Genomic DNA, 25133 nt, shown 5'->3' with positions numbered 1-25133 from the left:
TTTCCTAAGTTCTAAAAGTTATTCATGTTAGTAAAACAGTGTAAAAGTTCATGGGTATTTAACTGACATGTTTATGTCTCAGATAATTACTACAAAAAAACATTGGGAAGTAGGGGGCAAAAGTTTAGCCACTCACCTATCAATAACCCCCCAACACCCCCCACCACCACCACCACCTCCCCACCGGGAGAACACAATAGATCTGCAGGAGAAATTCCCCCATCAACACTGACTTTGTAGATGGGGGAATCATGCGATTAGGAAAGAAAATCGTTCTGTCTACAGCCAGCTTAAGAAACTCTTAAAGCTGAAATTCTGGGATTACGAGGGTGTGCAGCAGCAGTGTAGGATACTGTTGCCATAACTTTGCTCATTGATGGAACACTCAAAGCCTTCTTCCATGTTCTTCATTTTCAACTTAGCTATGGGGGAAGCCAACTGTTTGCAAAGAGGGCATGAAAACTGTATAGCATGCATGCACCGTTTTCAGGGCTGAACATCTGGAAAAGTGGCTTGGTGAAGTGATAAAGATTCATGTCTGTGTGGTCACTCTTTCTGTGAACTTTTTAGACTAACCTCATGCTACCAATTGCAAAGAGAAGGATTGACCCAAACAAATACAAATGGTTTATTTTTGTATATGTAACGAGGTCCTGGACCTCTAGAGGCCTAATGGTGACCTCCAGAGTCAGGGAGAGCTGACATCCTTCTTGGTAGAGTGGGTTACAAGGCATGGTGGGTGTAATACAAGCTGAAGTGATGGGCGCCGGACACTTTTTGAATGCAAAGAGATTTACTGTCTCTTGAACAAGAACTGTAGGAGAGAGGGTTAGGGCCAGGACACCCTTAAGTACATGCAATGATAATTGTCAGACTCCGAGACTTCTATAGGTAGACAGCTATACAGTGGAAGGCCTCCAGCTGGACACAACATCTGTATAGGTGGGACCGCTGTCTCCTATGGCAACAAATCTTGTAACAGTTACTAACGGTAATTGTACTTAACTATTGGTAACACAGAATAGTTCTCCTTGCACGCTACAGTCGCTCACTGTAGGTCTTCACTCACTCCCAGTTTCTCATTAGACTCTTAGACCCAATTTCCACTGGATCCCCTGAGCTCTTCCACTTCCATTACTCAGTATCTTCCTCAAGCGCCACCCTCGCTTCCTTGCTGGGTCCCTGGCTTGGCACTCACAGATACTCCTCAAGCGTCACCCCTGCTGACACGCTAGTTCTCTGGCTTGGCACTCACTGATTCTCCTCAAGTGTCACCTCTGCTGTCCCGCTGGGTCCCTGGCTTGGCACTTGCTAAAGTTTTCCCACTTCTTCACCGTCCCCGGCTGGTGAGAAGACTGCTCTGGTACTGACTCGTTTACTCACAATGGTCTCCGGTAACAAGGTGGATGGTCCCTTAGTGGCGACAGCTTCCCCTTCTACCTCCGACCTCAATTAGTTCCCCATCCGGCAGAACCGTTTACTCTCGGTTGGACTCCACTCTTGCAGTCCCAACCCTGCGCTGCTTCTCCAGCTTCTGGATAGGCCCTCAGACACCCTAGCAGCCAGGTGTCCCTGGGATAAGCCTCAGGCTTCCGACCTAGCAGCCCGGGGCAGCATAACACACATCCACCCAGACAGCTGTCCAGGTGGCACAGAACCCCGATCATCTGACTCCACCCAAATAAATAGGCTCTCCCAGCAGGCCTCGGGACCAAACAAACCCCCGCCAATTGGCTGAGACACCTCATCCATTCATAACCTGACCTTGCTAAGCCCTTGTCTATCTAATGTCACCAGCATAACGCCACCTAGCGACAGAAGAGAGAAGGTGCAGCAAGTCCAGAACTAGAGAGCATTCAGTGGATCTACTAAACAATTAACCAGGGCAACTACTGCCTGGCAAACAAAATTTACTTAGCAACCCTGCCTAAACACCAGGGTGCTACATCTACAACACAGAGTAACATGCTCTTAAGAGGTATCTATGTAATATATCATCTACTTTGCCACTTTTCACAGGTGTGTCTACAACAGTCTACAGCTACCTACATCTGGCTGCAAACTGTTCATACAAACACTGTGGGGTTGATTTACTAAAGGTAAATAGACTATGCACTTTGCAAAGTGCAGTTGCTCCAGAGCTTAGTAAATGAGGTAAAGCTCCACTTTGTAAAGAATACCCAATCACGTACAAGGAAAATAAAAATAACACAATTTTTGCTTACATGTGATTGGATGATGGAAATCAGCAGAGCATCTGCTCATTTACTAAGCTCTGGCGCAACTGAGTGCAACTGCACTTTGCAAAGTGCACAGTCTATTGGCCTTTGGTAAATCAACCCCAGTATGTCTTGTGTCTCCACTTCCTGTATGGTAACAAAGCACTAACTGAATTGCCTTTTCTGGACGCAGGGCACATCTGACAACCCTGGCCACTTACCTCCTGCCAACAGCTGTGCATAAGCTGGTACACTCTTTCTGTGGCCAGTTTAGGTTTGAATAGTCTCAATCCAGATGATATTTCCTTCACAGCATCTGCATTGCTAAGGTGTTCGAAAGGCACCTTTCCTTCACTGAATATCTCCCAAACCAGAACACCTGCACAGGAAGTAGAGATGAGCTATGTTAGCCAGAGAATAACTTTGTTGTTTAGCATTTAAAGTGGTTCTAAAAGCTCAAGGTTTTTTACCTTCATGTATTGTATGCATTCTGTGCAGCAGCCGCCTAGCCCCCCTAAATACTTACCCGAGCCTTATCGCCATCCAGCAATGTGCACGAGATCCTTGGCTCTCCCTCCCTGTCAATCACAGCCAGTAAGCCAATGAGGAGAGAGAGGGGGTGGGGCTGAGCCACGGCTTTGTGTGTGACTGGATATGCAGAGCAGTGGCTTGGGAGCAAGCCCCCATTGCAAGCTGCTTGCTCTTGGGGCAATTCGCAGAAAGGAGGGGCCAAGAGTGTCGGCAAAGGACCTGAGAAGCAGAGGATCAGAGCTGCTCTGTGTACAAACACTGCACAGAGCAGGTAAGTATGACATGTTTGTTTATTTTATTTTTTAAATTGCCTTTTTTATAACTTTAATTATACTCATCTGGCTGTGTACAAATGATATACACAATATTGCCAAAAGTATTGGGACGCCTGCCTTTACACACATGGACTTTAATGGCATCCCAGTCATAGTCCGTAGGGTTCAGTATTGAGTTGGCCCACCCTTTGCAGCTATAACAGCTTCAACTCTTGTGGGAAGACTGTCCACAAGGTTTAGGAGTGTGTCTATGGGAATGTTTGAACATTCTTCCAGAAGCGCATTTGTGAGGTTAGGCACTGATGTGGATGAGAAGGCCTGGCTCACAGTCTCCACTCTAATTCATCCCAAAGGTGTTCTATCGGGTTGAGGTCAGGACTCTGTGCAGGCCAGTCAAGTTCCTAAACCCAAACTCACTCATCCATGTCTTTATGGGCCTTGCTTTGTGCACTGGTGCATAGTCATGTTGGAACAGGAAGGGGCCATCCCCAAACTGTTCCCACAAAGTTGGGAGCATGAAATTGTCCAAAATGTCTTGGAATGCTTATGCCTTAAGTTCTCGTCACTGGAACTAAGGGGCCAAGCCCAACCCCTGAAAAATAACCCCACACAATAATTCCCCTCCACCAAATGATTTGGACAAGTGCACAAAGCAAGGCCCATAAAGTCATGGATGAGCAAGTTTGGGGTGGAGGAACTTGACTGGCCTGCACAGAGTCCTGACCTCAACCCAATAGAACAATTTGTCCGACATCAGTGCCTGACCTTTAGCTGCAAAGAGTGGGCCAACTTAATATTGAACCCTTCGGACTAAGACTAGGATACCATTAAAGTTCATGTGCACGTAAAGGCATGCCCCCAATACTTTTGGCAATATAGTTTATATATATATATATATATATACACACACACAGAGTACATACTGTATATTGTATATACAGTGTCTCACAAAAGTGAGTACACACCTCACTTACGTGACTTTCTCAAGGCTACCCTTGAGAAAGTCACGTGACATGTGACGCAACGCGTCGGTAGGAGGAGCCAGTGACGGTATCTAATGTGATTGTCAGCACAGCAGTTGCTGTATGAAGAGCGGTGTCTAACGTCTGACCATTTTTACACAAGCGCTATTGCTACTACACAAATGTGAGTGGATTCAAATTAATATTATTGATCCATGTAACTTGTATCATTGTGCAATGATGCATTTTTTCATTTATTTCATGCAAAACATCGCTAAAATGGTGGAGTGGAACAGCAAGCAAGTATAAAAGCTTAAGATTGGCCAGTTTTATTGTGGGACTGATCCCGAATATCTATAGCGGTGATTTATTTGCTCTCATTATTAGTTAATACATTTTTTATTTTGTATTTTTATTTTATGCATCATATTATTTACCTTGGCATCTTTTGAGCTAATCTTGCACATATGGGGCTATCTGATTCCCTTATTTGATGTGTTCTTGTTAATGTTATATATTGGTTCCTAATACGATTCACTTAGTTTACATTCACTTATATTTAGTAGGGTGGGAGGTTGTTTTTAGCGCACCAATACACGTACATTTGAAAAAATTTAAAAAACAGAGGTGATCAAATACCACCAAACGAAAGCTCGATTGGTGAAAAAAAAGTGATAAAAATTTAATTTGCGTACAGAGTTTCATGACCGCGCCATTACCAGTTAAGTAGCACAGTGCTAAATAGCAAAAAATGGTCTAGTCATGAAGGGGGTAAAACCTTCCAGAGCTCATATGGTTAAATTGCCAGCAAAATTACAATTCCCAGATGCTTCACCAGGCCAGGGATTCCCTTTATATATACAAGACCATTATCCCAGTGGAAAGTCTGATATAGATGACCTTCAGGTCTTACATGAATTTTCAGGGGGGATCCAATATAAAAAAAAAAACAGCATGACACCCCCCCCCCCCCAAAAAAAAAAAATATTCTATACCAGTTGGGTCTGGCATGGATTTTAAGGGGGGACCCCACACAAAAATAAAAAAGTGTGAAGTACACCAAAAAATCCACACCAGACCCTTCGAGCATGCAGCTTGGCAGGCCAGGAAGTGTGTGTGGGGGGGGGTGAATATACCCCCCCCCCCTTCCCCTTAATAAGCAATACCAGGCTACTTAACCTCAAAATGGAGGAAGAGGTACCTTGCAGAGAATGGAAATGGAAATGGAATTGTTAAGTACAAGCCATACCATAAGCCCACACATCTGATTTGCTGCTGTAATTTCCATACTGGAAGACTTCTGGAGCTGACCACTTCACTGGAAATTTACTGCCTGATGAGCTGGTGTACTGGTCATCTAGGACAAACCTAGAAAAATAGGAACAGGTTATAATGTGTCTAAAACGTTACAGAAGCTAAGAGTAGTAAAAAATGGTTACAGTGATTATTATTTAAATAAAAAACATGTTATACTTACTTGCTCTGCGCAATGGTTTTGCACAGAGCAGCATTGATCCTCCTATGCTTGGGTCCCCCGCCAGCGCTCCTGGCTCCAACCCCCCTCTTCAAGCGCAAACTTATGGTATTGAGAAAGGAGCACACTATAATTTATCCAGTGAACTACCAGGGGACTGGCCTCTTCTACATGTTTTTGCTGAGTACATTTCATGTTTCAGAATAATTTGGTGAGATATTTCATGTGAATATGGACTGATGTGAAGTATTGTTGTACTGAAGAAGTGGCTGGTGGTCACGAAATGCGCAGACCCAATTCTATTTGGGAGATAGATATGTTATAAGTATACTGTTATATGGTTGTCAGTATGGAAATTGTATTCGAATGTAGCTTTGTTTGTATTGGATTTACCCACTTCCCATCTGGCTAATTCTGGGACCTACATGTAAAAAATATTTCTAGAAAATTACTCAGAACACCCAAACATTATATATGATTTTTTAGCAGAGACCCTAGGGAATCAAATGGTGGTTGTTGCACCTTTTTATGTCACACGGTATTTCCGCAGTGATTTTTCAAACGCGTTTTTTGGGGGAAAAAAACTGTTTCATTAATTAAAAAAAAAAAAAAAAACAGTAAAATTACCCCAATTTTTTTGTATAATATGAAAGATGATGTTACACCGAATAAATAGATACCTAACATGTCACACTTTAAAATTGCACACACTCGTGGAATGGCGCCAAACTTTGGTACCTAAAAATCTCCATAGGCGACGCTTACATTTTTTTTACAGGTTACCTGTTTAGAGTTACAGAGAAGGTCTTGGGCTAGAATTGTTGCTCTAACACACGCAGCAATACCTAACATGTGTGATTTGAACGCCGTTTACATATGTGGGCGCAACTTACGTATGCGTTTGCTTCTGTGTGCGAGCACGCGGGGATGGGGGCGCTTTAAATTTATTTTATGTTTTTATTACTTTTATTTTATTTTTTTACACTTTCTTTTTACATTTTTTATTGATCACTTTTATTCCTATTACAAGGAATGTAAACATCCCTTGTAATAGGAGTAGTGCGTGACAGGTCCTCTTTATGGCGAGATGTGGGGTCTATAAGGGGTCTCCTTCAGGCTGGAAAGGCTGAAATAAAAAAATATATATCTGTGTCGGCCTTTCCAGCTGCATCCCCGGGATTGTTTATTTCTACCGGCCCGGATGTAACATCATAACGTCACACCAGGGACTCCGAGGGTCACAGAGATGACTGGGGACCGTCTGGTCACCAGAAATTTCTATGCTCAACTTCTGGCGGTGAATGATTTGTTCTCTGACTCGCCGATCATAGGGGCAAGCCGGTTGAAGCACCAGAGGGCGGCGGGGGGTGGATGTCCCATCCCACCGCATGTAAGAATGATCAAGCAGCTGAACTGCCGCAATGATCATTCTTACGGTGCACAGAATCACCGGCTGAAAAAGATGATATCTGGATGATGCCTGTAGCTGCAGGCATCATTCAGATATCCCCACTCAAAGTCCATGACGTCATATGATGTACCTTGGGCGGGAAGTGGAATGATCATCATATGACCTCCACTAAACTACTGTATGTTCTTTTTGGATAATAAATAAGATGCTTTTTTAAATAACAACAGTCAGTGGGGGGTTTATTGTCAGCGGGTTTACCATTAATATAGTCCCAATTTTTGATACAATGGACTCTATGACATGATAGGGATAAGGACACCTGCCCTATTATATCCTTTGACATAGTGGGAGGTCTTTACCAAACAATATACAGAAAAAATCTTGAGATGGATATGGGCAAGACAAGACATCTGCCAAGCTATGGAGAGCCTTATTCAAACAAACATAACATTAATAAATAGACTAAGCAGTCTTACCTAGTCATCCCAAAATCTGACACTTTAACCACCAATGACTCTCCAACCAGACAATTTCGAGCAGCCTGTGACACAGGAAATAGTTTTTACATTATACATATTTGCAGAAGGGTAACAACTTCACAAAGGTTAAGCAATGCATAGTGTAGGTTAGACGCTTATAAGGCAGTTTATTTTATAAGGTAAAGAGCAGAATACAAAGTGCAGTAGCCCACTGCAACCAATTACCTGGATGATCCAACCCAAAGTATAGTCAGTTACAATCTGACTGTACTATCCTCATTAGATTTACCAAAACTAAAGATTTACCCAACCTAAATTGAGGTCCTTCACCTAAACTATCCAACCATTTGTTATCAGTCAGGCAGAACCTTGCACTACATAGTTGTTGGTAGAACTAAAAAAGCATGTGGCAAGCTTAACGTTTTATTTCACCTTTCAGGAAGGTTTTCAGAAAATCCCCCTATGCAATTCTACATCTAATGAATAGTACACGCCATAGGGCCTCCTGTTGGAAATGGTAAAGGTCCTTCCATTCCAATTGCAGCTGTTTTGGGTCCTCTCCAAAGGGCCCGAAGCAGAGCAATATAGTGAAATTAAAAGAGTAGTTCAGCTTTTTTTTTTTTTTAATCATACTTACATACCTAGGTCCGACTGAGACTGAGAACTGAGCAATTAAAGACTGCTGATCGTTTGGTTCTCAGAGCTCCATGAGCAGAAAGCCAGTGACTGTCAGTCACTGGCTCTCTGCTCTCCCCCCGCACTCACTGGAGTGTTGAGCTGTGGAGGGGGAGGGAGCGGCTGGCTCAGGCTCTCAGAGGATCGCTGAGAGGATGAGCCAGGTGCTGGTCGAGGGTTGTGGGTGGATCCTGACTTTATTGTCGCGATCCTTCCCCCAGCCTGGACAGGCTCTGTAACGTCAGCCAACAGTGGGCTTCAGCCTGCTGTCTGCTGAAAATGTTTCACAGAAGTGCAGAATGAACTGCATTCCTGTAATCCACAGAAGTACAGCCAAATGAGCTTTGGCTGTACTTCTCCTTTAAGTGGGGCAATAATGTAATGAAATAAAGTATAGTGAAATTCAGGAAAGAGAGGTATTGGGAACCAATGCTTTTTCTGGAGAGAACCCAAAACAGCTCCATCTGGAATAGGAAATTCTTCATCTTTACAAAAGGAGTAGCTATGGTATGTACTATCTATTAGGTATAAAATTGCATACAGAGATTTTCTGAAAATCTTCCTGAAAGGTGAACTTATACTTTAAGCTTCTGAACTGTTGTTCTTAGCTGTTGAACTGGATACATGTCATTGGCTGCTCTGGGTTATTGGTCTTTGGACACAAGAGCTAGAGGCGAGGTAAGGCAGTGGTCCTTACTAGATCTCTGTGAATGTAATTAGAGGCCTCCAGATATTCCATGCCCTCGCAGACATCCTGGCACATCCCGAGAGCTACACTCCTTAACAGTGTCCCTTTATTCCTGCGTAGATAGTCATTCAGGCAGCCATGCTCCATGTACTCGAACACAAGAAAAATGGGCATTTGTTGGGTGGATACACCAAGCAGCTGAACAAGTTTTGGGTGAGACATTTTCCTGTTGAAAAGATTTGAGAGAAAGGAACAAAATATTTAGTGGTTACTTCTACTGTGACAACATTCATACTCTACACTTCCCTCCCCATGAGTTCATCTATCACAAAAACTGACACCCACTTTCAGTACTGTCCCTCAGTATGGACACATGGAGACCACCCCCCAATGCATATTTTTCATATTGAACCTTTATGGTGACATGACCCTCACCAACTACACACAAGCCGGGATGTGCTATAGAGTGACTTTGAAACAGTTCCTTGTTACCTTAATTGACTTGGTAAAATGTTGGCACACACATGACTGCTGAGGAGCATAGGCCTGGGAAAACCGACTGATAGTAATTCATTAACCTTGCCCCCCATAAAAGAAACCACACGTAGAACCATTAAGTTGGAAAAAAGGGCAAGGCCACAGCTTTATTTAAAGGGGTTGTAAATCCTCAAGATTTTCACCTTAATGCATTCTATGCATTAAGGTGAAAAACCTTCTGTCACTCAGCAGCCCCCCCAAGCCCCCATTATACTTAGCTGAGCCCTGTGTTTCCCACTACAGGAACCAGTACACCAGCTCCGGCTGGTGTCTCGTGTCCTGATTGGATAGATTGATAGCAGCGCAGCCATCTGGCTCCCACTGCTGTCAATCAAATCCAATGATGCGGGCGCCAGAGGCGGAGCCGAGTCCTGCTTTCTGTGTCAATAGACGCAGAAGCAGGACACGGGAGAACGCCCGCACGGGTGTCCCGAAGGAGAGCGTTTCTCTGATGGGGCACTCAAGAAGAGGAGGAGCCACCAGCGCGGCTGAGGGACCCCAAAAGAGGAGGATCAGGGCCACTCTGTGCAAACCAACTGCACAGCAGAGGGAAGTATGACATTTTTTTTTGTTTTTTAAACCCTGAACCTTTACATCCCCTTTAATTCCCAACACAGACGATTGTAAACAATTTTAACCAGCGTCAGTCACAGTTGTACTGTGAACACGCTTTAACATTAACTTGCCAAATTCCAAAGGTGTCTGTCCTTATCATAAGTGCTGGACAGACAGACTAATTTTAACTTACAATCAAGGGTATGGCCCATTATGGCAACTTTTAATGCTGGGCGGGAGGATGGGCAACTCTTCAAGATGCTGTTCTTCAAAAGGCACACATTTTAATTCAGGCAGAACTTTTATATGAGTTCAGGCCCAGCCCCATCACCCCATGTCATGCAGCCAATCATATGTAACCGCTTTACAGATTGCATGTTACCACGCCTACCTCCTAGCCATTCCCCCATCAGTCAAGGCTCCCTTTCCCTATGAGGGTCAAGAGGCCTTCATTGGTAATTGTATAAATTTCTCTAAAGCAACTTTGGAGCAAATGATGCAAAGTTTGTCATACATTAATGTTTAAAAAGTCTATCAATAAAATAGAAAAGCTTATGGATGAAAAAAAATGCTTAGCTGCTAAAGAGAGCCAATCAATCTCCTCTCTGTGCTTTGACTATTAACACAATGCAAAAGGCAGCAGAGATGTGCAAAGTGCAGAAAGCCACAGCAACCACTGAAACCTCTATTTTACTGTAACGTCAATGTAGCCATGTTCCTGTAGGAGTTGCTGTATGTAGTGGTTCACCTGTCACCCTGCCCAGCCAGGCATCCATTTCTCAGTCACTCAAAGACATAGAACAGTCCATAGCTATGTTTTTTTTTTTGTTTTTTTTATTCGAGGGGATTAAACTTGGATGGGAAATTGGGAATTAAGGGATGCCCAGGAATATTCTGTGCAAACTTGCTTGGGACTTCTATATACACTCCAGTATATACACTCCATTCTTCTCTCCAGCACAAACACTTGCTGCAGACTGTTACTCCACCAGCATTTCCCTTGCAGCAGACTGTTACTCCTCCAGACTAGCTAGCACCACATGGGTAGGCCTGACACTACTTCAGCCAGGCCTCAATGAACTGCCTTTTGCGGGCAGGAACCTCGGGCCCCTGTGGTGTAGAAATAGTTCAGGTGCTAACTGTCCTCTCTTCAGCTACCACTCCCAGATAGCTCTTTTCAGGCCCTGCCAGCCAGCATGGCTGAAAAGACCTCTTTCCACTCCCCTTCCCACAGTCCTCTCTTCTGGTTCTGCACCCATCTAAAACTGCAATCTCCCAGTTCTCTCATGCAGCGTACACACGGTCGGACTTTTCGACCGGACTTGTCCGACGGACGCCGACGGACCAAATCCGGCGGACAATCCGATCGTGTGTGGGCTTCACCAGACCTTCAGCGGACTTTTCCAGTCGCAAATCTGACGGACTTTAGATTTGGAACATGCTTCAAATCTTTACGTCATAACTCCCCCAGACACAGAAATCCGCTCGTCTGTATTCTAGTCCGACTGACAAAATCCCACGCTAGGGCAGCTACTGGCTATCAACTTCCTTATTTTATTCCAGTGTACGTCATCACGTACGAATCCGTCGGACTTTGGTGTGATCGTGTGTAGGCAAGTCCGGTCGTTAGAAAGTCTGTTGAAAGTCCGCCAAAAGTCCGTCGAAAGTCTGTCGAAAGTCTGTCGGATGGGCCGTCAGACTTTTGTAGCTGAAAAGTCCGACCGTGTGTACGTGGCATCAGGAATGCGTCCCCAGTCCTTCTGACTGTGCTCACTCACCAGCCCTCCTGGCTGTGACCAGTTGTCCTCCCTGGAGACTTAGAAGTGTTCTCTCCCACTGTCCTCTTTCATGTGCCTCTCCTTCCAGGATCTCGTCTCTTCTCCTGGATGCACCCGAGTCCCAGCCCAGGGTCACCCCCCCCCCCGACTGGGGAGCTCCCCGTGGGCCCCAACAGCCTCCACACTCTCTCACTCCAGCTCTTCCACCGGACAATTCCTCCGCAAATGGGCTGACCCCAGGTCTTTAAGGAGGCCTGCCCCCTGCCAATCCAGGTTGGGAATTGGTCAAGGCTCCCTAAAACACCCCAGGCAGCCCAACCTCTCCTCTCATCCTCTCTTTCCAGATATGTCTCTCAAGCTCTAGAAAGAAGAGGGAGGTCTCAGTGATGCTGCCTGTTAGTCACCAGCTGCTACCCTGAGCCATTCCCAGCCCAGAATGAAAACAAACAGGCTTAGCCAACAGCTAGGCCTGCTTAAATTTACCTACTCTGCCAACAAAAAATCCTCACTCTGGCACCTACCTAACTAGAGGGTGCTACATCAGTAGAGGAATATTTTTTTTATAATAAGCTATGGGTTTGTTCAGTTTACATTTTGCTGTTAACATTGTTTTAGGTTATTACTCTCTATTATTTTAAAAAGGTCCATCCGTTGGCTCATTGGTTTGTATTTTTGCACACATGTTTAATACCCAGCCTCTTTTTTGAACATTGCACTTTCCCAAGATATTTCATATTCCACTTCACAAAATTCAGCATTTGGCTGAATTTTTTAAGTTTCTTACATCAAAACTTGAGCTTCCTCGACAAAATCTTCTTCTGACATCATTCCTTCCCGAATCATCTTCACAGCAACTTTCTTTATCCCCTGCCAAGATGCCAGCTTTACCACTCCAAACTGTCCACTGCCAATCTCCTGAATAAATGTCAGGTGGGTGGGGTCAATTTCCCATTTACCTGTAAAGACAGCAAAACTGATTACATTAAACTAGGGGCACATGCAACAATACTACTGAAGGATTAAGCCTGGTACACACAGAGTTTTTTTTTTTCGTTCAACCCAGCAGGCTGAAAGTAAAAAAAAAAAAAACAGACAGATCACTGTGCTAAAGCCCTGTACACATGGGCCGAATGGCGACATTGGCCGATTCAATAAAAATCGTCCAACATTAGGCTCGTGTGTATGGGTGTGTCCCCCTTTTAGAAAACAGCTCAGAGGGGAAGATCGCTGTACTAACATCAGATCTTTAACACAGTGGCTCCAACCAGAGCTGATAGGTTTTTTTCTTCTTTCTGGGTTAAATGGAATAAACTCATAGTGTGTACCAGGCTTAACACAAGCCATGTTAGTTCAAGCAATCTCCCGCGCTGTGCTATTGTGTTCTGACAAGGGGGACCACCCCCACCAGAACACACCAGTCAGCACTCACAGCCATTGGCTGCAAGCTCTGACCGGATGCTGGATTTCCTGCATGCCCCAGCACCTCGATAAAAGTCAGTCCTTAGACTGGCTTCTGTTGGACAGGCTGCTGCACACAAGGGCTGATGTGTACCAGCCTTTAGTCCTCATGCACACAGGGCGCTAGAAAAACTGAGCTGCAAAGCCACTACCAACGCCAGGAAAAAGCTGCTGTAAAAACGCACTTTTAGGAGCTTTTTGCATTGGCGTTAATGCGCGTTTAGCCACGCTAGCTTTTAGCAGCGTTTCTCTGCCTCTATTCAAAATCAATGGTTACCTAGGAGAGCCCATTGATTTGAATAGAAGTCTCATCCAAGTCGGATCATGATGATCCGACTTGTGGTGCGACTTGTGCGCTGATGATCTTGAAGGGGAACCCCTCACCAAAATGAAAAAAAAACCCATTGTGGGCCCCCCCAAAGATCCATACCAGATCCTTCGGTCTGGTATGAAGTTTGAGAGGTACCCAAAAGCCAAAAAAAGACATGGGTTCCCCCCCAAAAATCCATACTAGACCCTTATCTGAGCATGCAGCCTGGCAGGTCAGGAAAGGGAGGGGCGAGCAAGTGCCCCCTCCCTCCGCTGTCTTCTTTGCTGTCTTCTTCCTCTGGTTCTTCTTCCTCTGATGTCTTCTCCTGACCCTAGCTCCCACTGTTGTGTGGGATGGCTATATAAGTAACGGCACACACCGGACCTAACACAATAGTGGGAGCTAGGGTCAGGAGAAGACATCAGAGGAAGAAGAACCAGAGGAAGAAGAAAGCGGAGGGAGAAGAACAGAAGAGGGGAGAAGATATCAGCGGATGAGGGAGAAGAGCTGGAAAGTGGAAAATACTTTACCGGAGAGGGGAGAAGGGAGGGAGAAGATACGTAGGAGCTGCTTTAATAAAGTACTTTAAAACCTGTGTACTGTTTTTATGGATTTTTGATACCTTTTTGGGTGAATGGGTAGGGGTACAATGTACCTCTATTCATTCGCATTAGGTGGGGGCTGGGTTCAGATTTCGACAAGCCGCCCGCCCGCACACCCCCACAACCACCAGTGAGGGTTTGGGGGAAGAGGTCCTTGTCCCCATCAACATGGGGACAAGGCGCTTTGGGGTGGGGGGACGCAGCAGCATCCACCCATGTTGAGGGCATGTGGCCTGGTATGGTCCAGGAAGGGGGGCTCACTTGCCCCCCCTTTCCTAACCTACCGAGCTGCATGCTCAGATAAGGGTCTGATATGGATTTTGGGGGGACCCCACGTCATTTTTTGGGGCATGCGGGTTCCCATCAAAATCCATACAAGACCAAAGGGTCTGGTATGGATCTTGGGGGGGACCCCACACCAAAATGAAAAAAAAAATGGCGTGGGGTCCCCCCAGGATCCATACCAGGCCCTCTGGTCAGACCCTTCCCCTTCAAGATCCTCAGTACACCATCATCATCATGATCCGACTTGGATGTGACTTCTATTCAAATCAATGGGCTCTTATAGGAAACCATTGATTTTGACATTAAAAAAAAAAAATTGACACAGCTTAATGCTGTTTCCATCGTCAAGCCGCATTTAGCAGTATCAGACGGTTACAGCTGAAATGCCGCTCCCCAGAACGCGCTGGCCCTGAGTTTTTTTTTCAGCTTGAAAACGCCTATGCCACTTACAGCTCCTAAAAGCCTGTGTGTGCATGAGGCCATAGAATAACATGGAGAGGCTTTTTTAAGTTGCAAAGAAAAAAAGTCTGACGCTGCTAAAAGCAGCTGTAAAAACGCACTGTGTGCATGAGGCCTAAGTGTAAAAGACTGGTCTTGGTTGATGGAAGTGACCAGGGCTTTTTTCTCAAACAATAGGTGCTGGAACTTAACCACGACCCCACAAAACCCCTCCCCCTACACACACCCTCCAAAACACATCAAATAGTGGGTGTGTTCAGTCAAATTTCAGGAAAACAGTAGGAGGGTCTTAAAGGTTCATTAAATACCAGGATTGCATTACATACAGAGTGCAGAGCTGTCACTGTAAACCCAGAAACCAGACTTCTGTGTTTACAAGTGATTGTGATGAGCAGGCACCAAAGGGTCTGAGCCAGAGGTGGTGGAACTGAGTTCCACCAAGTTCCCCCTGAAAAAAAGCCCTGGAAGTGACCATTTTAATTGTACAAAGATTCTCAGGTTATGACGGTTGTGGTCAGGTTATAATGTGTATGGTGACCCTTACAGGACACAACTGAGTAATAATTATTGAAAACAAGTTCTGCCATTTAGCTAGCAGATCAAGAAGCCTGACCTGGTCAACAGAACAAAAAATATTGAAATTTTACATGCTTATGCACCAATAGCAGTATAGCCAAATACAATATATTTATAGAGGAGGCTCACCATAGCTCAGTCCAGCTGTGACAGGGGTTGTCTCCTTCCAGCAGCAGACTGGATAACGAAGACGAGACGTTAGACCTGTATGCAAAACAAAGATATGACAGTAACAAAGAATCTATCTATCTATCTATCTATCTATCTATCTATCTATCTATCTATCTATCTATCTATCTATCAACTCAATTATATTATATATTGATTTTCATATATCCATACCTCCAGAGTTGTGTTGGTGGTAGTTGATGAGTTGGGGTATATTGGAAAACACAAACTTTTCAGCCACATAGTATTTTTGAGGAGAGTCATTTGTTTGCCGGATACGATAATGCTTCACTGTGTGAATACCCTCTCTGTAAGGATACGGTAATACCACAAACATGTAAGGATACAGTAACAGAAAATGCTTCTTTCACTAAAACATTGATATTACTGTACATTTGTGATTCAATGTTATTTAGAAGGACCTTTTGCAATCTGCAGCATTTATTTTGTAAAACTTAGAAATAATTGAAAAGTCACCCCAATGCCTCCTTGGTAACACTGGGGACATTCTGCACAAAAACAGCCATGTTACATAGTTATGCCCCGTACACACGTTCAGATTTTCCAACGGAAAATGTGTGATAGGACCTTGTTGTGGGAAATTCCGACCGTGTGTGGGCTCCATCACACATTTTCCATCGGATTTTCCGACACACAAAGTTTGAGAGCAGGCTATAAAATTTTCCGACAACAAAATCCGATCGTGTGTACACAAATCCGACGCACAAAGTGCCACGCATGCTCAGAATAAATAAAGAGATGAAAGCTATTGGCTACTGCCCCGTTTATAGTCCCGACGTTCGTGTTTTACGTCACCGCGTTCAGAACGATCGGATTTTCCGACAACTTTGTGTGACCGTGTGTATGCAAGGCAAGTTTGAGCCAACATCCGTCGGAAAAAATCCTAGGATTTTGTTGTCGGAATGTCCGATCAATGTCCGACCGTGTGTACAGGGCATTAGTCTGCTTGAAAAGTCCATCCAGTTCAACCAATAGGAGGGAAAAAATATACAATGCTATACATACACAATTCTGTACCCACAGTTGATCCAACTGTCAGAAGGCAAAAAATAACAATAAAGCATGATCCAATTTGCTTCAGCAGGGGAAAAAAATTCCCTTCTGATCTCCAGAGAGCCAATTGGATGTTCTCTGGATCAACTTTACCTATAAATATTAGTATCCAGTTATATTATGTACATTTAGGAAAGAATCCAGGCCTTTCTTTAAACAATCTACTGAGCTGGCCAGAACCACCTCTTCAGGGAGTCTATTCCACATTTTCACAGCTTTTACTGTAAGAAGACTTTCCGTATTTTTTTTTTTTAAATCAAATACTTTTTATTGAATTTAAAGTTTTTGTTTTTTTCTTACACATATACATTCCATATTTGGAAATGAAATGTATTTTCTTCCAGACGTAAAGAGTGCCCCCCTGTCCTCTGTGATGACCTTAAAGGGGTTGTAAACCCTTGTGTTTTTTCACCTTAATGCGTTCTATCCACCTCTCTGGCTGGGGTTCTCAGCTCTTGATTGGATAGATTGATAGCAGTGCAGCCATTGGCTCCCGCTGCTGTCAATCAAATCCAATGACGCGGGCACTGGTGGGCGGGGTCGAGTCCGGCATTCTGTGTTTATAAACGCAAATGCTGGACTCAGTAGGGTGCCCGCAAGGTAACTCCCAGGGAGAGCCCTTCTCCTAGGGGGTTTACCGAAGCGGGGAGGAGCCGCAAGCGCCATTTGGGGACCCCAGAAGAGGCAGATTGGGGCCACTCTGTGAAAAACGAACTGCACATTGGAGGTAAGTACGATATGTTTGTTATTTTTTATTTTTTTTAAACAAGGGTTTACAACCCCTTTAAAGTGAATAACTCAACACCAAGTTCACTATATGGACCACTTATGTATTTATACATATATAAATGTATATATGTGGTTTCTTGCTTGTGATTAGCTCATCAATTTTACCAAAATTCTCCACAGAACTTAAGTTAAAATATCAGGCATCCACTGCACTGCTTTAGGTATGCTGCAGTGAGCCTTTCATCACTAGTAATATGCTGGCCAAGAATGCTACATGTCTATAGGGATGATGAGATGCAGATTTTTCCTTTTCACAGCCCAAGAACTGATTGTGTGATTATAACAGGCAGGTTCTCCCACATAGCAGTCTCTTTAAGGAACTACTATGGCATATTTCAGTATTTTTTGAACAGAAATTGGTAAGACTCTGCATAGAAGTTTGTTAAAATCCCTTGATGCTTGATCAGGACCCAGAGGAACAAGATCCCAATCACATGATCACTGTGATAGCTTGTGATTGGGTATCACAGTAATCATCCACTCTATAGATCATGCCTGGGTTGTTTCTCTTCTTTGATGAGGAGAAAAACAGACTTTCCCTCTAGTGAGGAAAAGTCTATACAAAAAAAAGGTCTGTTGAGAAAAAACAAAAAACAAAAAACAAAAACACAGATCCGTTAAGCGTTCATCTCCGCTAAACCGGCGGATGACAGGTCTGTCTCTGCTCACTGAGCAGGGTTGGACCTGTCAGAGCCCCACTGATTTATATTGCGAGATCGGACAAAAACGGATGCATGTCCGCTTTCATCAGATCCCATCCGATCCCCCAGATGGATGGTGAACGTATCGCCATACGTCTGTTTTGAGCAGATGGGATGGCAGACGGGTGTCAGCATACACATCTCCGCTGACATCCGCCTGCCCATAGGAGTCAATGGGTGGCCCGCTTGGATCCGCCTGAAAAACGGACAGGCGAATTCAAGCGGGCTTATCGTGTAAAAGGGGCCTTAAAGGACTGGAAGGTTTTCTCAGCTTCCTGACTAGGCCATTTTTTGCGATATGGCACTATATTACTTTAACTGACAACACTGTACCCAAATAAAATTGATGTTCTTTTTTCCCACAAATAGATCTTTCTTTTGGTGGTATTTGATCAATTCTGCGTTTTTTATTTTTTGCGCTATAAACAAAAACAGAGCGACAATTTTGAAAAAAAAAATTTTTTTTAACTTTCTGCTATAAAACATATCCAATAATTAAAAAAAAACTAATTTCTTCATCAATTTAGGCAAATATGTACTCTGCTACATATTTTTGGTAAAAAAAATCCCAATAGGTGTATATTGCTTTGTTTGCGCAAAAGTTATAGCGTCTACAAACTATGGGATATTTTTATGTATTTATTTTTTTTACTTGTAATGGCGGTGATCAGCGATTTTTAGCGGGACTGTGACATTGTGGCAGACAATTTGGACACTAACTGATGCTTTTTTTGGAAACCAGTGAAATTATTACAGTTAACAGTGCTAAAAATATGCACTGTTACTGTACTAATGACACTGGCAGGTAAGGGGTTAACATCAAGGGCGATCAAGGGGTTAGGTGTGTTCCCTGGGAGTGTTTTCTAACTGTGTGGGGGATGGACTGACTGGGACAACACAGAGATCCGTGTCCCTGCTTAGCAGGAACACAAGATCTCTATGTCCTCCCCTGTCAGAATGGCGATCTGCCTTGTTTACATAGGCAGATCCCCATTCTGCCTCTGTGGCAACGATCGGGTGTGGCTGGCGGACATCGCGTCCACCGGACCCACTGATTGGCTCCCCCTCTGGCCAATTGGCACGCCAACATTGGCTAGTGCACCAAACGACGTAAAGGTACTTCGATTCATGCAGCCGTACCACCTTGCCGCAGTAAATCTGCGGCGGGCGGGCGGCAAGTAGATAATTAGATTAGTGCTTGATTTAATTTAGTTAGTGTCAGTGTAAGTGTCAGTTAATGTTAGTGGCAGTGTTGATACAGTGTGTAGGTAAGAAAAGAAAAGGTTTTGTATTTAGTGTCAGTGAGAGTGTTAGGCCCCTTTCACACAAGGCGGACTCCGCTTCCACGGAGTCCGCCTCGGTCCACCGGCTCAGCGGGAGATCTCTCCATTGATCTCCGCTGAGCCGGCGGATGACAAGTCCCTCTTTGCTCACTGAGCGGGGAGGGGCTTGTCATGCGCCGCTGCCGCCTATGGAGGGATCGGATGAAAACGGACAGCATGTCCGTTTTCATCAGATCTCACCCGATCGGATCCGCCAGCGACGGACCTGGACGTAGGGCCATCCGTCTGCTTTTAGCGGATTGGACCGGGTCGGATGTCAGCGGACATGTCTCCGCTGACATCCGTCGCTCCATAGGCTAACGTGGAGCGCCCATTCAGGTCCGCCGTCAAAACTGACAGGCGGACCTGAACGGTCCGATCGTGTGAAAGGGGCCTAAGTGTGTTTAGGTAGGACAAAAAAAGTGCATACTATTGTTTTTTGGCCCCACTATGGGTGCAAAGAACTAATCACGCACATATATCTGGTATTCCCTTGATTGTCAGGAGTAGAAGAATTTATTTTGTAGGTTTTTTTGGTAGTGGGTAATGGTATGAAAATATACGGTTAAAGTTTAAAAAATGATTTTTATGACCATTTTGGGCCAGTTTTCCATCTATAATAAAACAAAATCAGGAGATATTAATTAATATTTACCAAGAGAAAGTCTAAATTGTCCTGAAAATAAAAATTAATATGGATGCATTAAGTAGTTGCGAGGATATGTACAGTTTTACTAACACATGTCAAAGTTGCAAAATTGGATCTGGGCGTTAAAGGATAATTTCACTTTTTTTAAAAAATAACGAATGCACATCTTTTTACAGGTGAAAAAATGTGCATTTATTTTTTATTTTTTTACTAGGAGCCTGGAAAGCATTGCACTCGCAGTCAGTAGATTGAGGGTGATATGCAAGGCTCCTGCAGACTTGTCAGTGTATCTGTCAGCTTTTACGGGCAGGCAGATACACACTGACAGGAAGAATGGATGAATTACCACAGCGCTGAACAGCACCCAGGTAGTTCATTGAGAACTACAAGCCGACAGCCGCAAAGGCAGTCAGTACTTGTATTTTCCCATTCACAGAACTGGTGAATTGTGAATAAATGACACAGCTGGGCGGGCGGAGCTCCACACAGCCACATTTTAAAAAAATAGTGATAGCAAGTGGGGGGAGAAGGTCTCCCGCTTGCTATCACTAGATGCAGTGGATCGGGGAGATGCTGTATGGGGTGGGAACATGTTACATGTTCCTCCCTAAAAACTGGTGCAACATGTAACATGTTCCCAAAGGTGAACTTATCTAAGGTTTGTTTTGACCTTGGTCATGAGGGGGTTAAATATACAATTGAAAGTGTTTTGTTACTGTATGTCTGTCGGATCAATGCAAAAACATCAAAATAACTTTTGTTCCTGCCATATATCTTATGGGCTGATAACTTCCTGTCCACTCTAGTATTCTTGTCAGGTTTCTCTGTGGACTACAGAACACCTTCCCTCTATGGAAAGGGGAATAGAGCAGGTATTCAGTAGTTGTCTTTGAAGATAATAATGTGGTTCCCATAGATAAAGTACAGCACATGTGTGTTGACATGATCAGAGGGTAAGACCACCCGGGACCGTAAATTAAAGATCTAGCGGCCAATAGAACAACTAAAGAGGTGTACCGGTCTTTACAGATGCTGGAGCAGTGTGGCCGCACGCAAACAGAGGTGTGCCAGAGTCGTAGGATCTAAAGAGCCACCCCTTTACCAGAGCTACTGGAGTTGTGGATGATGCACTGCAAGGCAGCCCGCAGGGTGGGGCTCTCTTCACCTGTGCGGGCACAGTGCAACCAAAAAGCACGCTGGAAGGTACCCACAGGAGACTATAAACCAAGAAACCTACTGCAACTAGCTACGAAGAGGTACGCCAGGGGAGAGGAAGCAGGCAGCAAGCATAAGGCGCAGGAGAGAGGGGAATGCTCAGCAAAGGTGTAGAGAGAGAGACACAGCAAGCTAGAAAGGACTGCAGGCAAATAACAAGCGGCTATGCTGAGAAAGACACACACAGCAACAGGGAATGAAGTGATTCACTGACAGAAGCCAAAGGAGATATACAGTGCCTTAAAAAAGTATTCATACCCCTTGGAACCAATTGCCTTCAGAACTCACCTAATTAGTAAATAGAGTCCACCTGTGTGTAATTTAATCTCAGAATAAGTACAGCTGTTCTGTGAAGCCCTCATAGGTTTGTTAGAGAACCTTAAAGAACAAACAGCATCATGAAGGCCAAGGAACACACCAGTCAGGTCAGGGATAAAGTTGTGGAGACGTTTAAAGCAGGGTTAGGTTATAAAAATTATCCCAAGCTTTGAACATCTCATGGATCACTGTTCAATCCATCATTCGAAAATAGAAAGAGTATGGCACAACTGCAAACCTACCAAGACATGGCCGTCCACCTAAACTGACAGGCTGGGCAAGGAGAGCTTTAATAGAAGAAGCAGCCAAGAGGCCCATGTTAACTCTGGAAGAGCTGCAGAGATCCACAGCTCAGGTGGGAGAATCTGTCCACAGAACAACTATTAGTCCTGCACTCCAAAAATCTGTCCTTTATGGAAGAGTGGCAAGAAGAAAGCCATTGTTGAAAGAAAGCCATAAGAAGTTCTGTTTGCAGTTTGTGAGAAGCCATCTGGGGGATACAGCAATGTGGAAGAAGGTGCTCTGGTCAGATGAGACCAAAATTTAACTTTTTGGCCTAAATGCAATACGCTATGTGTGGCAGAGAACTAACACTACACATCACCCTGAACACACCATCCCAACTGTGAAACATGGTGGTGGTAGCATCAGGTTGTGGGGATGCTTTTCTTCAGAAGGGACAGGGAAGCTGGTCAGAGTTGATGGGAAGATGGATGGAGCCAAATACAGGGCAATCTTAGAAGAAAACCTATTTGAGTCTGCAAAAGACTTGAGATTGGGGCAGAGGTTCACCTCCCAGCAGGACAATGACCCTAAACATACAGCCACAGCTATAATGGAATGGTTTAGATCAAAGCATATTCATGAGTTAGTATGGCCCAGTCAAAGTCAAGACCTAAATCCAATTGAGAATCTGTGGCAAGACTTGAAAATTGCTGTTCACAGGCGCTCTCCATCCAATCTGACAGAGCTTGAGCTTTGCATAGAAGAATGGGCAAAAATGTCACCCTCTAGATGTGCAAAGCTGGTAGAGACATCCCCAAAATGACTTGCAGCTGTAATTGCAGCAAAAGGTGGTTCTACAAAGTATTGACCCAGGGGAGCTGAATACAAATGCACACCACACTTTCCAAATATTTATTTGTAAAAAAAAATTGAAAACCATTTATAATTTTTCTTCCACTTCACAATTATGTGCCACTTTGTGTTGGTCTATCACATAAAATCCCAATAAAATACATTTACGTTTTTTGTTGTAACATGACAAAATGTGGAAGATTTCAAGGGGTATGAATACTTTTTCAAGGCACTGTAACCGGATAGTCAGAGGGAAAACACTGAGAACAAAGCCAGGATCAAACAACACACAAAATAAGAGAAAACTCAGACAGCGACGAACACCACAGGAACAGAGGAGTCCAGCTTCCACGTAAGGACACGTTGCTCGAACACTAACACACAGGTGCATAGGCCTATTAATAGGAATGGGCTTGGGCGTGTTCGGGATCCCACCTACCTGATCCCGCCAGGAAGCCGACACTGCACACAGCTGATCACAGGCAGTGAGACATTTTGCTGTCTGCAGCTGCACAGATCGGGAAATGTCTCACTGCCTGTGATTAGCAGTGTCCGCTTCCTGGCGGGATCAGGTAGGTGGGATCCCGAACACGCCCAAGCCCATCTATACTTATTAATACCTAGGTTCAGGGCGGAGTGGCAGGAACCCGAGCAACTTGGACAGGGGGAAAAACCTAGCGCCTGATCAATGTACATGGAACTGTGACAAGGCCAGGAAATCAGTCCCTCTGTAAAATGTTTTGTCCATTGTTACTACACACCATTACTCAATGAATGTTACATTAAGAGGGAAACCACTGAGCCTTTGCCCTCTTCCCCAGTTCAGTGTACCTCTGCCACCTTACTCCCAGTAACAGAATGGGGTTCCGCTGTGCACTAGCGTGGACCTTCTGAGTGCGCATAATAAACTCCTTCAGCAAATCCGTACCATGTGGCTAGGTCCATGGGGTCTCCATACCCCGTGTCCAGTCCTAGTTAGTGTTTGGGGAACTGACCTCTAGGAAGGGAGGCAGGATACTGACCCCTCTCGCTACTGGAGAACCTGCCACTCGAGCCTGGTACCGCTCCTCTCTGTCTGGCTGTCATTCATGCTCTCCAGTTCATGGTTACCCATGGCAACTACTCTTCTACTCCAACTCTCCTGCTGAGTTAACCCTATAGTGGTGGCCTTCCTCTTGCACCCCATGTGTGCTTTACAGGTCTGGTTCTTATGATATGAGCCATGGGTGCTCAACCTGTGGCCCTCCAGCTGTTGCAGAACTACAAGTCCCATCATGCCTCAGCCTTCCTTGTAATGTCAAGCTTGCAATGACTCATGGGACTTGGAGTTCTGTAACAGCTGGAGGGCCACAGGTTGAGCACCCATGTGATACACCATGTACCGCCATGCACCCCTTTGAATAACTTCAGACCAGGCTCAGAAACAGTTAATTAAGCTTTACCTGAAGGCTGCAACAGTACAGTCCACGAACATTTAAGTCCCAAACTAGCTATTCCTAGGCTGCCCAAGTATACCTTTGCAGGTAGAAATCCATTAGTGGCAAAGTCCTTAGCAGGTGGGTTCCCTTAGGGCGATGGTGATCGTAGGTTACTCTGTACCTCCCTCCCCGAGCCTGGCCTTCCCCCTAATGAACAGGGTGGAGGGCAGAACCCAAAAAGCCTAGGAAACCAGCAGATCTAGTATTAACCCTTTCCCACCTGGGCAGCCCAGACTATCTAACAATGACCCACCTGCCCACAACCTGAAATATTCAGATGTATAAAGGTAAGAACTTCTAGGACTCTATGAACGGTTAGTTCATATACAGAAGCATCCTATGCACAGTTAGGTAGTTTGTTACAGAAAATAAATGGTATTACCCTAGAGACTTAGAGAATATGGATAAAGTGTACACTCCTGGATGTCTTGAGTCCCGAACCATGAAAGCACCTTCTTTCCCCTATGCCAGAACATAATAAAAATAAATTAAATAAAATAGAACACCAGATAAGGCACAGAACAAATAAGCAATGATAGACATTATTAAATTAGCATAATGCACACTTATGCCCTGTACACACGGTCGGATTTTCCGACGGAAAATGTGTGATAGGACCTTGTTGTCAGAAATTCCGACCGTGTGTAGGCTCCATCACACATTTTCCATCGGATTTTCCGATACACAAAGTTTGAGAGTAGGATATAAAATTTTCCGACAACAAAATCCGTTGTCGGAAATTCCGATTGTGTGTACACAAATCCGACGGACAAAGTGCCACGCATGCTCAGAATAAATAAAGAGATGAAAGCTATTGGCCACTGCCCCGTTTATAGTCCCGACGTACGTGTTTTACGTCACCGCGTTTAGAACGATCGGATTTTCCGACAACTTTGTGTGACCGTGTGTATGCAAGACAAGTTTGAGCCAACATCCGTCGGAAAAAATCCTAGGATTTTGTTGTCGGAATGTCCGAACAAAGTCCGACCGTGTGTACGGGGCATTATTGTGTAGTAAATGAAGTTATCCATTACAACCAATCAGATTTCGGTTGATTGCAGTCAAAAA

General features: G+C 44.4%; 1 protein-coding gene across 1 annotated transcript in view; it reads right to left on the bottom strand.

The window, feature by feature from the left end:
* The window catches only part of ITK (IL2 inducible T cell kinase), a 79710-nt gene that overhangs the window by 2545 nt on the left and 52032 nt on the right, over positions 1–25133 (bottom strand). Inside the window, exons 9-16 of the mRNA XM_073621166.1 lie at positions 24448–24527; positions 15617–15750; positions 15404–15478; positions 12369–12540; positions 8724–8940; positions 7349–7413; positions 5237–5355; positions 2441–2598 (exon numbers count right to left, since the gene is read on the bottom strand). Coding sequence (XP_073477267.1) covers positions 2441–2598; positions 5237–5355; positions 7349–7413; positions 8724–8940; positions 12369–12540; positions 15404–15478; positions 15617–15750; positions 24448–24527 — 1020 coding nt within the window. The remainder of the gene's footprint in view (positions 1–2440; positions 2599–5236; positions 5356–7348; positions 7414–8723; positions 8941–12368; positions 12541–15403; positions 15479–15616; positions 15751–24447; positions 24528–25133) is intronic.

This window comes from Aquarana catesbeiana, linkage group LG03 (genome assembly GCF_042186555.1).
Source record: "Aquarana catesbeiana isolate 2022-GZ linkage group LG03, ASM4218655v1, whole genome shotgun sequence".
In the NCBI taxonomy this organism is placed as follows: Eukaryota; Metazoa; Chordata; class Amphibia; order Anura; family Ranidae; genus Aquarana; species Aquarana catesbeiana.
Note: the sequence above shows the minus strand (reverse complement) of the source record. Positions and strands in the feature narration are given on the sequence as shown.